Source organism: Ochotona curzoniae, unplaced genomic scaffold (genome assembly GCF_017591425.1).
Source record: "Ochotona curzoniae isolate NIBS_2020 unplaced genomic scaffold, NIBS_Ocur_1.0 contig_2692, whole genome shotgun sequence".
NCBI classification, from domain to species: Eukaryota; Metazoa; Chordata; class Mammalia; order Lagomorpha; family Ochotonidae; genus Ochotona; species Ochotona curzoniae.
The window spans coordinates 8461416-8478072 of NW_024465556.1; the positions used below are offsets into that span (position 1 = coordinate 8461416).

At 40.0% G+C, this 16657-nt stretch overlaps 1 protein-coding gene across 1 annotated transcript in view; it reads right to left on the reverse strand.

Moving 5' to 3' along the window:
* Positions 1-16657, reverse strand: part of ANK3 (ankyrin 3) — a 287134-nt gene that overhangs the window by 109259 nt on the left and 161218 nt on the right. The window contains exons 18-23 of the mRNA XM_040975812.1: positions 14822-14920; positions 9450-9548; positions 9267-9365; positions 8693-8788; positions 2766-2838; positions 2532-2594 (exon numbers count right to left, since the gene is read on the reverse strand). Coding sequence (XP_040831746.1) covers positions 2532-2594; positions 2766-2838; positions 8693-8788; positions 9267-9365; positions 9450-9548; positions 14822-14920 — 529 coding nt within the window. The remainder of the gene's footprint in view (positions 1-2531; positions 2595-2765; positions 2839-8692; positions 8789-9266; positions 9366-9449; positions 9549-14821; positions 14921-16657) is intronic.

Genomic DNA, 16657 nt, shown 5'->3' on the forward strand with positions numbered 1-16657 from the left:
TAGTTTCTTAGAAATGTACATTTGCCACAGCTGAGTAAGGTCCTACTTAAACACACTATATCCACTGACAAAGCGACAAAGCTCTGATGGGACAAGCAGGCAAATAAACTAAAAGTGAAAACTAAATTTCAAAATTCAAAAATGCAATTATACAGCAAACAACAGCATAAATATGTAATGGGGCAAATGTGGTTAACCACAGCTCAGGTAAAGACAACTTAGAACCTTAGCTCACAATATTAATGATTAGCCAAATTAAATGTCTGCTATCATCTCAACAATATGTTCTTGTTCAATGTGAGATTTCTTTAATGCTGTCTATGGAGAAAGCAGGAGTCCCCGTTTACTCTGCTTTGATCAGACTGCACCTAGGATACAGTTCCACTCCAGACAGATACAGGTATGTTGAGCAGTGCATTGGAGGGTGCTCAGGTTAGTAAGGAGAATGGTAGAAGGAAGTGGCAATGGTATGCCTGGAAAACAGAAGACTAAGAACTAGGAAATGTATTTTCAAATATCCTAAGGACTATTGCATGGAAGAGTTGCATGACGTTTTTCTAAACATCACTTTGAACATGATGCTGTCATCAACCTGGCCATATATCCGCATGTGAATCAATGAGTAGAAGCTATAGGAAGCTCAACAATATCAAAATATTCTAAAGAGGTTGTCCAAAATGGACCAGGCAGTTTGAGAACTAGGATATTCTACCATCTGAGCCACAGAGGAACATCCACGCGGATGAAACACTGGCACTGAGTGATGGCTGACACAAGGAACTAGTGAGGAATCCTTTTTGACATTAAATTTTACAACACCATGATCAAAAGCACTTGACTTCACTAGTCCATAGATACGCATATAGTAAGGCTCAGTGTTTAAAGAATGTTGGATAAAATGAGAATTATCATTTGTGAATTTCAAATTCCTAAGCTTGAGATAAATATATATGTAAAATAAAAATGATTACTATGTCTAGCCAAATTGCTAGACTCATTGCACTCAAATTTCAAAATTCAAAACTTTCCTTCTTTTGAAATTATTTGGTTATCAAAATAAAGTTCTTATATAGTCCATTCAAACTTGGCTTCTCATCAGAGATGGGGTGAACTTAGGATGCTGCATAAAAAGAGTAGTAAAATTTTTGGGTCAATGAAGGTCATATTTCATTTGGAAAACATACTTCTGACATCATGATTTACACATGTGTATATCCTTGTAAGGACAACCTCTTTCATTTTGCTAAGAAATTCTGATATGTTGTCTTGAAATAACAGTAAGACATTAGATCTGAAGACAATGCAGAGATCTGAAGAAAATGCAAATCTCAACCATTTGAGGAAAAAAAGGCAAATGCATAGCTAATATTTTAGAAAGACAGAAAGTGAGTTAAATGCTTTACCATTTATCACATTTACAAATAATAGACAGGTTCTCCCCAGTTTCAAAATGACCACCAGGGCATTAGTGGTTATGGATGTGTAGTTCCCGGCCACAAAGCACCTGCTACAGGCAGTCATTGGATACCAACAAGGTAAAGTAGGTAAACCAGGTAGGCTTTTTCATTAGTTATGATCCTAAAGAGATTTGTGCAAATTGAAGGGGGGAAACAAATAATGAAATTTGGGAAGATCACTTAACGGCCATAAAACAAAAACAAAAACAAAAAACAGTGCCTGTAAGACTGACCCGAGAGAATAACGCTTCATAAGAGATGCCAAATGAAGGGAGCAATAAGGGAGAAGGCAATGCTGCAGTGATAACCAATGCAAAGAAGAAACTTTAATACAAGTTCCACCCTAGTGAACCTCTTACTCCAGAAAGGCATCCAGATCTGCCATTGTCTTGATATTCATTCACCATGAAAATGCTGGCCTCCCAGTGGACCTTTCAAACATGTCCCTCATACATCTCTATATTTCATAATCTGGCCAAAGTATTGATGTTTGAATAAGGCAAAAGACAATTTCTCTAAGTAGATAAAATGCAGCTACAATCATGTTTTGGTTTCTTTTGTCAAATCATTATTGAAACATTAGGTTTTGAACAGTTTTTCCAGTTTTAGTTGGACAGTTCTTTTTTAGTTGGATATCAAAAGCTACTTTTACTAGGAAACCTAAGGTCAATCTTACAATGAGCAGTTAATCCTTTACATGAAAAGATGATTGCTCTTATTGACTCAAGGCAATAATTTCTCTAGAACATTAATTCATTATCTTCCCTAGAGTTCATATGTAAACCATAACAATGTCAGTTTTCTGCCAGATAGATACAAGTACAAAGACAATAACTCAGGTAATTGTTTTGCTTTTGCATTTAAAGTTGGAATATGGAGTCAAGGAGAGATGATTCAAAGGGATTTATAGAAGACAATCAGTATTATAAATATACTCTCTCTAAACACTATAAAATGAATAGCTTGAAGATTAATATGAAAAGTTAGTAATTTCAGAAGTGTTATACTTCAGGGATCAGAAGTTGAGGATAAAGTTGGTAGTTAAGTTTCACTAAAATAAAAATGTAGCAGTACCTTCTTCAATATCTGAGATATATTCACCATCACTGAGCATTTCAGGGGCGTTGGCTTTACGAACTGCATGATTTAAGCGAACATTGTAAGTGTGTAAAATCCATACTCTTGACATAATAATAACAAAACATCCCAATAGTTTCAAAAATATTTTTCTAGTGAATTTTTCTCCAGGAAACAAACAAAAAAATACAATTACTAATAATGAATATGCATGTAAAGGACATTCCATACCTTCATCATCAGACATATCAAGAACTTCATTCATTGTTTCTGGAACATTCATTTTATGCTTCTCAATGATGGTCTAGTTAAGAAAAAAGTCATTTTAATGCAAGCAAACTACAGCTTCTAAAAAGACTATTTTTTTCCACAAATTAATCAATAAGTTTTTTTTAATCAGACTTAAGTGTGCAATATTTTGAATCTCACACATAAGAAATACCATATAAATTGTTACTCCTTAGCAGCACAGAGGTCCTGATCATATATATACCCAACAGGGGATTAAACACTGTGAGAAACTTTTAGCAGCAAAACATAACAACTTAAAAGGCTCAGGTCCTGGGATAGTTATTCTGGCACAGTAAGAGAAGTTGTAACATGGAGCGTTTGCGTCCCAAATGAGGGTGCCAGTTTAAGTTCCGGATACCCTTCTTCCACTCCAGTTCATTGCTCATTCGCATGTGAAGGCAGTGGAAGACTGACCAACTGCTTGTACCCCAATGACCCACATGGGAGACCTGGATGAAGTTCTTGGTTTCTGGCTTCCATGTGGCCATTGTAGACACCTGGAAAGTGGACCAGTGTTTGAAATATCTTTATCTCTGGTCTTTTCTGTATCTTTTACTCTGCCTTTCAAATAAATAACTCTTAAAAGAAGCACCTAGTGAGACTTTTAGGGGGAAAAAGGGGTAAAAATATATCTACTCTCCTACTCCACTGCTATATTTTTCATGATCTGATGAATCTGCCACCATGTTGTAGTGGCTAAATCTCCGACTTGTATGCACTGGGGTCCCACATGGGTGCCAATTCATATCCTGGCTACTCCACTTCCCACTCAGCTCCCTGCTTGTAGCCTGGAAAAGCAGTGGAGGACAGCCCAAAGCCTTGGGACCCTGCACCTGAATGGGAGACCTGAAAGAGGCTGCTGGCTTCAAATCAACTTAGCTCCAACTATTGTTGCATTTGGGGAGTGAGCCATTGGACGAAAGATCGTTGTATCTCCTCTGTGTGCATCTGCCTTTCCAATAAAAATAAATAAATCTTAAAGAAGTTTTGCCTGAAGATAGGCCAAATAAAACAACGAGAACGTTTCTATTCTGTCAAGCTTTCTACTTATCCTGTGTTCTCCCCTTAATTGAGATTTTCATTCCTAGGATAAATCACAACTGCATAAATGGAATACTTGTTTTTGAACTACACATATAAAAATATTTTAGACATCTTGCATTTGCAGGATTTTAGAATTTTCTTGAGATTTTCACACCTACCCAAATTATGGCTATCTATCAGCTACAACAGCATCATTTAAGAGAAAGTCCTCATGACTTTAGTTTTAATTTTTGATTTTTAGCAGATGAAAAAACAACTGCAGGAGACAAAACACACATTTAAATAAGACAACTGAAAAAAAAACAGGTTGTTAAAATTAAGAAAGGGTACACACTCATTGTTTCTTGAGGGCTCATTCTTGTAAATGTGATTTATACCTCCTGGCCCCAATTATTAAGCTCAAATAAAACATTATTGGTGCCTCTCCCAGAATGTACTACAACTGAGCATGGTTTAAAAATAAACTTAATTTAGAATACTTTTAGGGTTATGGAAAAATTGTGAATTCAGGATAAATAATTCCTATCTTCTTCATACCAAGTTCTATCATTATTATAATATTAAATTAGCATGGTATCTATGTCATGATTAATGAATTGGTACTGAAACATGATTAGTAAGATTCACATACTTTTTTTTCCCGCTCTTTGCCTAGTAGCCTTTTTCTGTCCCAGGTTCCTACCCAGGACACCATGTGACAATCAGTAATGATCCTTTTTCAAATTTACCTGGCCTGCAACAAGGTCTCATGCTTTTCTTTTCTTTTTTTATGATTTTGGTAGTTTTTGAAGCTATTAGTGAGGTGTTTTGTGTAATAGCTCTCAATTTTTTAAAAATACCCTTCCCCCTTTCCATGCCAAGACTGAAATTATGTCTTTGGGAGGAATATGGAGGAGGTTAAAAAACTTTTTTTTTTAAAGATTTGATTTATTGGAAAGATCTCCAGAGAGAAGCAGAGTCAGAGAGAAACATCTGTCCACTGGTTCACTCCCCAAGTGGCTGCAACACCCGGAGCTGAGCTCATTTGAAGCCAGGAGCCAGCAGCTTCTTCTGGGTCTCCTATGTAGGTCTCAAAGCTTTGCGCCATCCTCGACCGCTTTCCCAGACCCTAAGCAGAAAGCTGGATGGGAAGTGGAGCACCCAGGACACAAACTGGCAATCATATGGCATTGTGGAATATGCAAGGCAAGGACACTAGCCACTAGGCTATCATCCTGGGCCTAGTAAGGACCATTTTCACACACCAAGGATACACACTCTCCATATAACTTACCATGGTATGGCTGCTGTTCTGGACAAGGCAGCACTCATCAGGCTAGTCTACTGTTAGACATCTTATTTTTCTCTGCTTTCACAGTGGTTTCTTTACAGAGAAATCACTAATGCTGAACTTACACTTGTTTCTTAAGGAAGAAAATTTACCATAAATTATTTTGGACAGTTTCCCCAGACATATTTGTCTCTTCTTTACCACTTATTTAATAACTTATTAATTTTTCTTTCAAAGGCAGAGTTCAAGAAAGAGCGAGGGACAGAGAGAGAGAGAGAGAAAGGAAAGAGGTAGCTTACCCACTGGTCCACTCCACAAATGGCTACAAAGACCAGAGTTGGATTAGGCCAGCAACCCAATTCAGGTCTCCTGTGTGGATTACAGGGCCAAGTACTTAGGACACCTGCTGCTGCTGTCCCAGGCAGATTAGCAGGGAGCCGATCAGCAGTTAGAGGTACCAGGACTCCAATCAGCTCTCTTAAAGGATGCTGGCATTGCAGCTTAATTTGCTGTACCACAGTGGGGCCCTCAATCATTTATTTTTGTTGGTATGGATTCATGGATTTTAAGGATTTGTGGATTCATGGGTTTATGTTATACTTTTTGATCCTCTATACTTGCTTAGTTTTTCTCAGCTCACTCCTATTTTTGTTACTGGGAACTCCTTCAGTTGATATCAACCTCCCTTTGACATACTTCCATTACTGTGTGCATAAACTGGATTATTCACTTAATTTTGGTGGTGGGGGAGAACTTCCTCACTTTTTGGCTGTATATGATGGTCCAGATTCAACTTAGACAGTTCTCACTCTTACCCTACATTCAGCAATCTCTTCAAGGAGCTCTAGATCTTTTTATTAAGTTATTTAACATTTATTTTACTTAGTTGAAAGGTAGAATTACAGAGATATAGGGAGAGATATCAAGGAAGAAAAAGGTCTTTCAACTGCCAATTCACTCCTCAAATGGCCATAGCAGCTGAGGACTAGGTCAGACCAAGACCAGAAATCATTCTTCCTGGTCTCCTGTGTGGGTGTGCAGACTCAGGTATTTGCACCATTCTTTGCTGCTTTTCCTGGCACGTTCATGGAGAGCTGATTGAAAGAGAAAGAGGCAGGACTTGAACCAGGCACTGCAACATGGAGGCAGCCACCCTAAGTGGACGCTTAACTTGCTGGCCCAACTCTAAGTATTGTAGGCATCTAGAAGGGAATTGGTGGATGAAAAGATATCTTATTCTTTCTCTCACTCCATCATCCTGCCTTGTAAATAAATGGAATGAATATATAAATAAGTACATCTTTTAACACTTGAGAATTTATCTCTTTTATGGAGTAGCTTCTATCCATTCAGTTTCTTATGCTGCAATGGTCATAAACACATTATCTACAGTGTCCTCAGAATGACGTCATAGATCAGGGCACACCCAGGAGAGTCACTCATCTTTTTCAGGCTTTGAAAACGTTGAGTCTGCTCACAGAGACAATGGCTGCTGCACCCAAGACCTGGCTGCACCAAAATCAAGTCTGTGGTGATGGCTGAGCTGTTTCAGAGCTTAAGATCCCAGACTCTAGCCTGCACTGCATCAACTTTATATACCAATTTATAAGGAACTGTTGGAGAAAGGTTGCGAGGTGGTAGCTCAGCTGAAAACAAACTCATAAATTTCACAATGCCTGAGTGAGCCTTGGGACTTTCACAGACTCTGGAAGTGTCATCGCCTTCATTAATGAAGCAAACGGGTGTTCTCCGGTTAGGAAGCATGGTGCCTTCTCTTACAGGAAAGACACCAACCAGTGTGCTGATGAGGCTGGGAGTGAAAACAGCACTTCTAGTATCCATGATGTCTTCTGAGACAAACATGAGCTTTGAGACTTTTGTTTTCCAGTAGATTTTCTGAAGCTGTAACTTTACTCTTCAAGGTTTTCAAATTCAAACAGTTTGAAAGTTGTTAATGGGTAAGGAAGTCACTTACATTCCAGAAAATGAGGTTTGCACTTGACTATTAAAGCAAGTTTCAATTAGCTAACATGAAACAGAAGTCTCCCACGAAATCACTCCCAATCAGGCAGTGATTTCAAATATTTTATAGCTCCGTGACACCTGTCCTGTTTCCCATCCTACAGTCAGCTGTACGGGATACCTACAAAATCAAGGCTATTAGACATTCTTTGTTTAAACTTTCATTGATACTGAAATACTCAACATGTGTGTGAAAGTGACATTTGGAAGTTTATCCCACGTTCTTGACAAAACAATGACAACAAAGTATTTTGCAGAAACAAGCTATGCCTTCCTGGGTTGCAGGATGGCAGAAAAGAAAAGGAGAGGGAACTCCTAAGTCCACATGTTTTCAAGTCCTAAACTTACATTGTACAGTGTCAATCTCAAGCTTGTGTGTTGAATCATGGAGTCAGAAATAACTCAAATAAACCTTGGACGTGGTGTAATATCTGCTCATGAATCTAGTAACAAAAGTTCAACTGTGCCACATGGGGTTATCAAGCAAGAATTTATCCTACAGCCTGCAGCTTGTAAGCTCTTTCTGATGTAATTAGATCTCATTTGGAAATATTTGCCTGACATTTTTAAACAAAATATCCTACTATTTTTCTTTTTTTTTTGGTCCTACTATTTTCAACATGAACATTACAATAGGAAAACAGAAGAGAAGGGAGAATGGTGCAAGACCAATATTGATCTTTTCAGTATCTTGTTATCATGATAATGATATATCTGTGAGTCATTTTGTGCAATAAAATATTTAAGAAACCAACTTAAGAGCTTTCAACTTTCTTACACTGCTAAGGAAGGATGTTAAGACATATTTCCCTTCAGTGAATCAGCAGATGAAAGCCCTCTCTCTTTCTCTCCTCTCTCTTCATTAATTCTCTCTCTTCATTACTTGCCTTTCAAGTAAAAATGAATAAATACTTTATAAAAGTATATCTCCCTCCACCAATCTTTTATAAAGGATTTTCCTAAGTCAATTTAGTTTACTATGGAATAAGCCATTCTATTGCTTCAAGTGAGACTTCATTAGGGTATTTTTTAATATTTTAAATTTGGGGAGGGGCCAGTACTGTGGCATAGCAGATAAAGCTGCTACGTGTTATGCTGGCATCCCAGATAGGCGCCAGACGCTCCACTCCTGATCCAGCCCTCTGCTAATGATTGGGAAAGCAGCACAAGATGACCCAGGTGCTTGTGCCCCTGCCACATGCATGAGACCTGAAGGTAGCTCCTGGCTCCTGTTACTGGCCTGGCCTAGCCCTGCAGATGCAGCCATCTAGGAAATGAACTAGCTGATGGAAGATTTTTCTCTCTCTATTTGTAACCCAGAGTTTCAAATAAATGAATCTTTAGAATTAAAAAAAAATTTCAATTTCTATTCATACAGAAGAGTTGAGTGCCAATGAAGAGGTGGCAGATTTTTGTAATACGGCTCTTGGCCTGTGAATAGTGGAAAGAAGGATCATCCCAGATGTGTTTGAGAAGAGTACAGCCTGAGGAATGATCTCCAGGCCAGCCAGGTGCTCCATCCATTACTTACAGTCGTGGTTATGGTTTCCTCCGTTACTATCTTCAGAGTGTCAACCACTGAGATGTAGCCAAGGCGTCTGGCTATGGCAAGGGCAGTATTCCCATTCTGGAAACAGGAAAATGTGGACAAGAAATTAACCAGACTTAATCCCCATGCTTTGTCTACACATAGGCAAGAACTCATCACATCCATCCCACTGTCATGCACAAAAACCTGTTCATTAGACACTGCCTGGCACAAAACCCACCTGACCTGTTTCTACTCCTACAGAAGAGTCTGGGCAACTACCTGTGAAATCCAAGTGGCTTTTTAATGTTCTACGGATGCAATCAATGAAACACATTCCTACAGGTGCATTTCCTACTAGGTGGCGATGCAATCAGCATGTTAAAAATGTGTGCCAGTGATCACATTTCTCTCTGAACAGCTCACAACACTAGGGTTACTGTCGTCTCCCCTCATTCTACTGAATGTTCTCTATGCTCATTAAGCTAGAAAAGCAACGTTGGAGGCCAGTGAAAAATGTTAAGACGATGCAAGATTCCCATCTGCCTCTTCCCTCCAGCTCGCCTTGTTTTCTTACCACGGTGAGTTCGTTGGGGGAGGCGTTGTTCTGGAGCAAGACATTTATGATATGTGTATGTCCCTGCTGTGCTGCTTGATGCAGTGGCGTATACCCGTTCTGCAGAGAAAGAGGGAAGAAATGACTCTTACTTCCTCTGACACAGAAATCAATGACTTGGCAGCAGCAAAGCAAGGAGCTCACCTTTGTTTTGGCATTAACTTTTGCAGAATGCTGGAGCAGGAAATTAACGATCTTGATGTTCCCATAGTGGCAGCCCACATGCAGTGGTGTGTATCCCATCTGTAATTATGTTAAAAAAAAATAGGTATATCATTAGGATGTTTGGTATCAGTTATTCTAAACAGAGATGAAATGACTTCATCTTTCTTCATGAATGTGAAAAAAAGTTTTTCCCTTCTCCATCCTCAAAAGATTGGCCTCGATAATCCTCAGAGCTAGTCATATGTAGAAATAGTAATAGCAGCACATACAGATCTAGGTACTTAACTTTCAAGATACTGCCTGTTGAGTTACTAGATTTTATGTGGAAAGCAAATTTTCAGAATAGAAAGGGAAAAACGCAGCAAATGACAGCCTAGACAGACTCATCTGGTCACTGCTTATTGGGGGTCAAAACTGCTTACTGGACAGACTGACTGTTGATGCTTGAAAACGCTACTGAAAGTTTACAATCAAGGGAGAAAATATGAAGAAATTATAATGCAAGGCAGTAGATGACTATCAGAATGCGTGACAGAAATGAGAAGCAGACAGGAACACAAGATAGCATCAAGCCAGTGTGGTTCCAGTGGTCTAAGAAGCATCATCTTGATTCAAGTCACATGCTCCACTGAAGGTCCTCGCCAGGTGCTGCGGCCAAAGTGCAGCCTACCCATCCCATCTCAGAGAGCCTGGCTTCCAGTCCAGACTTGCAATTTCAGCATCCTACTAATGTGTACCCTAGGAGGCAGCAGGTGATGCCCCAAGTGGCTATGTCCCTGCCACTCATAACAGATCCCCAGATGGAACTCTATGCACCTGGATTCAGCCTTAGCTGTTGTGGGCATTAGGGAAGTGAACCAATGAATGGAAGATATTTCTGTGTTTCTGTGTTTGTGCCTTCAAAATCAATAAGGAAAGAAGAAAGGATTTTTAAGTTATTTGACTTACTAGAGTCTCACAGGTTAAAAACCAATGATTTAGATACAATAATTGCTCAAAATCTTATCTATTCACCCCTCAGGAGCTACAAGCATATGTGTTGTAAACTCTGCTTTTTCCTCTCTTTCTATCTCAAGAGTAAGAGACCCCCATGGGTGGGTGAGTCCAAATCTGATCTCTCTGAATAGAAATTGAGTCTTGGGTGTTATATATGTGAATATGTGTGCTTATACATAAAACTCTAGGTAAGTATTTTTTTAAGGTAAAGGTCTTTTGGGACTTTTTCTAGATTTCCACACCCAAGGTCACAGACACCACCAGATACCATCAGGCACTCCGGGAGCCCCTGGAAAACTACTGTTTATGATAGTATGGGTGGCACCATCACACCAAGAGAGAGCATTGATTTTTTTTATGGCAATATTTTTATGTTACCTGGGGACCCGTGCTTTCAGGGGTGTGTAAGTCTTGTTTGATGGAATCTACAAGTCTCAGATTTCCAGCAAATGAAGCCAGGGGATTTGAAAAGGAAGTGCCCAGACTATAGCCAAAAGTGGAAGGCAAACATAGCTCCTCAGGAATGTGTTGCTTTGGAGAGCTGGTGCCAGTCAAAATTTACTCCATGAACCCAGCCATCCATGTGCCCAGGCCAACACAGTTAGGATAACCACACAGACACAGGCACTGACTAACCACTTCTAAAAGCCCATTCATGCACAATGGAGCAAATTCCTTTTTGGTGACCAGACTCCACCTGCGTGCTCTGCAGGGTTCTTCTTTCCCAGCATGAGGAGCTCACATACCACACTGTGATCAGAAATCTGCTTACTATGGGGGCTTCATCACAGTTTGTACAATTAGTTCTTGGCAGGCCCAGCGGCATGGCCTAGTGGCTAAAGTCCTCGCCTTGAATGTGCCAGGATCCCATATGGGCGCCGATTCTAATCCCGGCAGCTCCACTTCGCATCCAGCTCTCTGCCTGTGGCCTGGGAAAGCAGTTGAGGATGGCCCAAAGCCTTGGGACCCTGCACCGTGTGGGAGTCCTGGAGGAAGTTCCTGGATCCTGGCTTCGGATCAGCACAGCTATGGTATTCCAAATCTGAATATTTACCCCAGTCCTTCCAATATCCCAGAGCAACACATTGGTCATTATTGGGTTTTTCTACCAGGTTGGCCCCTGGATCATCTACAGTTGAGCAAACCTACTACTCAGCTCACGGCCTGCGTTTCCCACCAGTGGCTTCTCCTGCATTCCTCATCTCGCCAATGAGTGTTTGGGACTAACCAACCAGTTACACTCATCAGATCCCTAGAACCATCCAGAGTACTCACATTTCTCCAGCCCCAACTTGCCACCCTGTGACATGGTCTTCAAACCTTCTTCAATTTTTATTCTGTTAACCAACTTCTCATGTGCCACTTAATTGAGGCTTGCAAACAGACCTTGGCAGCAGCCTCAGTTTCCCTTGTGCCAGGCTCTGTTATCTTTGCACTCCTTTTTTATTTGTACTGCTTTCCAGGATGTTTGTATACCACATTGCTGATTTCACCACTCTTCTGTTTATATCAAAATCAGGTTTTGAACAGAACTATGGGATCTTATGCAAGCAATTCATTTTCCTCTGTCTGTTTCCTCAACTGTAATATAGGGATACTAAACGAACCAAATTCACAAGTAGTGAATGGGCAATAAATTTAGGTGCCGTTATGTTTTTAAATTAATGTTATTATATGTTCCACTGTTGAGACACTGAGATTTATAAGGGCAAGGGACTATCAGGTAAGAATTGGGTCATTGATCCACATGCTAATCCTCCACCTGTGAGCATGAGCATCCCTTATGGGTGCTGGCTCATGTCCAGGGCACAACACTTCCAATCCATCTCCCTGTATATAGCCTGGGAAAGCAGCAGATGAGGACTCAGGGCCTTGGGACCCTGTACCCACTTAGGAGACCCAGAAGAAGCTACTGGCTCCTGGATCCAGATCAACTCAGCTCTAGCTTTTGTAGCCACTTGGGGAGTGAATCATAGAGTGGAAGATCTGTCTCTCTTTCTCTCAGGAAATCTGCCTTTGTAATAAAAATTAATAAAATCTATATATCAAGATTTTATTAATATATTAAGAAATATATGTTAATAGATACATATAATACATAATATATTATGTGTAATATATATATATTATGTGTAATATATATATATTAATTGAGAGAGAGATGGCTACTAGCAGGAGTTCCAGAAAAGCATATGAAATGAGTAAGGATTAAGTCAGTTGTCAAAACTCTTCCTGGCTTTATATTTCCTTAAAGAGATCTAACATAACCATGAATTCTCTGATAAATGCCCTCTGAGAATCGATGCCTTTGGAGCTAGTCTAGATCAAACGCTTTAGGACACTGTTCATTCAAAAAGCAGGAGCAGGGGTTTCATCTCAGTCCTATAGTCCTGTCTATTATACTCGGTGACTAGCAGTACAATTCAGAATTATCTGTGTTGGGTAATCTCAAGGGCAAAAGAGGAGGAACTCTAACAGATCAGCATCAGCATATCTGTGGGAAAGCAGCAATGTGGAGACCAAATTTTCTTCCCAAGAGGAAAGAGCCCTTGGTATTCTCATCACTACTATGTTGTAATTTCAGTCAATGTACCAGATGGTCTATAACCCATCTGAAGACCACTTGGCGACATTTTCTCCTTTTGCTTATCTGTTTAAGAGGCAAAGAGACAGAGAGCAAGAGACAGAGCTTGCATCTGGGTTCCCTTTCCAAATGGCTACAGTGGTGGGGGCCAGGCCAATCTGAAGTCAGGAAGACAGTAACTCAACCTTGGGTTATCACATGGTTGGCAGTAGCTCAACTAAGTCTGTCATCTGCTACCTCCCCCAGTCATCATTAGCTGGGGGCCTGAATCAGGGTCAGGAACTTGGAACAGAAGCCAGGGACTTCAATGTGGATGGAAGTTTCTGAGTCTTAACTGCTGGGTTAAATGCCTGTCCGGGGATGTCTTGATGTCTTGTCTGTCCATGAGATTTGAAAGTTCATGAAAATGTAATGAATTCTTTATTCATAAATTTAGGCAGCAGGTGTACGTAGCCTTCCTCTGTACTACAGCTCTATCCGCTGCAGTCAATTTGCAGCCTGTCTGGTGACTGTGATGTCTGCTGGGAAGAAAAAAGGAAGAGAATTTGTAAGAGGCAGAGAGATGCCTTCTAGTGTGCAATACTCTGCCTCCTTTGTGCAGGGTAGGAAAGGGCCCCAAACATGATACTGAGTATGAAATGATTGCTGTAACTCAAGCTGGGTTAGGAGGTAGAAATGTATACCCTTCTAAAGACAAGCCCTGTGTGCAAATTCAGACAAAGGGCTCAGGACTCTGTCTTGGTTCTCTTCATGGGGCTAGGGAATCATACATGTGCTTCCTGGCTAAACATTGGTGTATGCTTTGGATGCACCTGAGTGGAAGCTGACTGAGAGTTAGGTCCAATCCATGCCTTTCAGAATTTTAGATATGTACAAAGAGAGGTGACCCTGATACAACTCAGAACCAATTCATCATGAGGATGCAAATTTCCAAACTACAGAATTCATTGTTCTAGAAAATATTCAACCAAAATAAAGAAAATAAGCAAAAGCCAGTTTTTGTCTTTATATCTGCAATACCTCCTTTCCTGTCTACTTCCCAGTAATGTGTATTCTTCATATTTCCATTATGTTTACATGTCTCAGAGACTTTCCACAGTTTATATAAAACTACTTTTTCTCCACAACATAATATTTCTTAAGCCTTCTTTTTTGGTGTCAAACAGGGCACATAGAAAGAATTTTATAATATATATGTGTGTGTATATATACATGGATTAGTTTAACTTTTATCTGAGGAGGGGAAAGAGAAAGAAAGAGAGAAACAAGTAGATCTCCCATCTGTTGGTTCACTCATCAAATGCTCACAGCATCTGGAGCTGGAGCAGGGTAGAGGTAGGAGCCCAGAACTCCAGGTCTCCCACATCGATCACAGGGTCCCAGTGCTCGAGCTATTACCTGCTTCCTCCCAGGGTGCATAGGTACAGGAAGCTGAAGTTGGAGTGAAGCTAGATATTGAATGAAGGCACACGGATCTGGGACACAGACAGTTTAAGCAAAACACCTGCCACTATTAGTCTATGTTTTAAAGGTCAGACGCAAAAATCAAGAAAGGCACAAGCTTTTACACTCCGACCCTGTTGGACCGATCTGTTAAAACAACATTCTCCGGGTTAACACAAGTGGATACTGAAATGAAGCTGGGATATAGTCCTCGGGCTGTTAAAGACAAAAGTACTTGGGATGCTAGAAGTGGAGACTTTGAGCAAAAATACAATTGATGTACTATGTGGAAAACATCCTTTTTCGTGGAAACAGGGGGGACACAAACCTTTGTCTGGGCATCCACATTAGCTCCTTGGTTGACGAGGACTTCAGCCACATTCACTCTGTCTTCCTGAGCAGCCAAATGGAGCGGGGTGAGGCCATTCTGTAAGAAACAGCAAGTACACAGATACTTTACAGGAAGGAATAGCGTATACATAGCCATGCTCATGAAAGAATTTGTGAAAATTGAGGGTTCTATGGGACTTCTACAACTTCTGTGTTTAAAGAAACATGTATAGAATATGTACCACACTGTTGAACACTTCTGCAACACAGCTAGCCATTTTTTGGATTAACACAAAGTTTCAGGAATTCGCAGAGGCAGAGGGACTGGAGTCAACCTTTTCATTCATCGCAGACAGCAACTTGCAAGATTTTCCTGTGTTCACTTTGCCCATTCTTCACTTTGTTTTCAATCATTTCTTTACAGCAGGATTGGAAAGCAAATCCCAGACACGATGTTATGCCTGCCTACATATTTCAGTGTTCATATCCAAATACGGGAGACTCTAAGAACAAAACTGTTCAGGAAGTTTAACACATTATCCATTGTACTATCTTTAGGAAAAATTATCATAATAGCTATTTATAAAGTGGATATTGACTTTAGATAGTAACAGCCATTCCAACTCCCTGTAGCCTGACAAATGATTCCCGTGTGTTGCTTCCAGGTGGAACACATTGTCTAGCAAATACAATGTGAATACTAGATCAAATCACTTATCTAGCATACAGATGTAACTAGATGAAACCTTTGCAACTGACCTTGCCAGAGAAGACCATGAAACAAGTACTAAGACTATACTCAGGTTCATAAAACCCTTGTAATTATAAAGCAGTTGTCCCCATAAATCAGATTTAAAAGAAACAAATTAGTATAGGCGATTTCTGATTATTTCTTTCATCCTGTATCAACACTTCTGTTAGCATCTTGGTCATAGAACCCTTCCTTATTCCCAGCATATGGACATTGAGAACATCAGTCTGTCCCTTTTGTCAAAAGAAGAGATTCAAAGAATACTTTGGGCCAGAAACAATCTTTTAGATGCAGATCATTTATTTTCTTACGGGCTGTCATTTCATCAAAGATATTACAGTATTCAGAAATAACCATTCATTGGTGATTTGGGGAGAATGTTTATAGGATTTTGGAAGGGGCACATACAGCTGAATAAAGAGGAAATACGAAAAGGAGGACCAAGGCATTCACTTGAAATCCAAGTAAAATAAGCCAGGGCCCAAATTGGCATCAGCCAAACACTGACATCATCATGTAATCATGTTCTCTGTTCTACTTTGGAGGAAGTGGCATTTTCAGCCATAACATTTTGTGAAAGTGTGTCATGGTCACCTATTCTGAGACATTTATAAACTCTATACAGAGGAGTTTCAGCAAAGACTGGGAAATGTATTCTGTCCACGGGCTCTAAACTCTCAGACATTCTCTTTATGAAGAATGGTATTGACCAGGTACAGACCTTACGCTTCTCATCATTACTTCCTAATCATGATCGTGTATGTAACATTTGCGTTGTCTGAGGTCTAATAAGTAATCCAGAAATGATTTCACCTACATAGAAGGGTGTAAATAAGTTGCATGTAAATACTGAACCATTTTCTAGAAAGGACTTGGGCAGCCTTGGGCTTTGGAACCTGCAGGGGGGTCCTGGATCCAATTTCCTTGCAGACACTGAAGAATGATCATACTTATTCAGTTTATTTATTTGTGTGTGTATTTTTAACGGTTGTACTTGTCATCTCACCATAAAGCCATTGTTATTTTGCACCTCTGCTTCAATATCTGAGCTATAGCTGAGATATGTCACACCCATGCCATCAG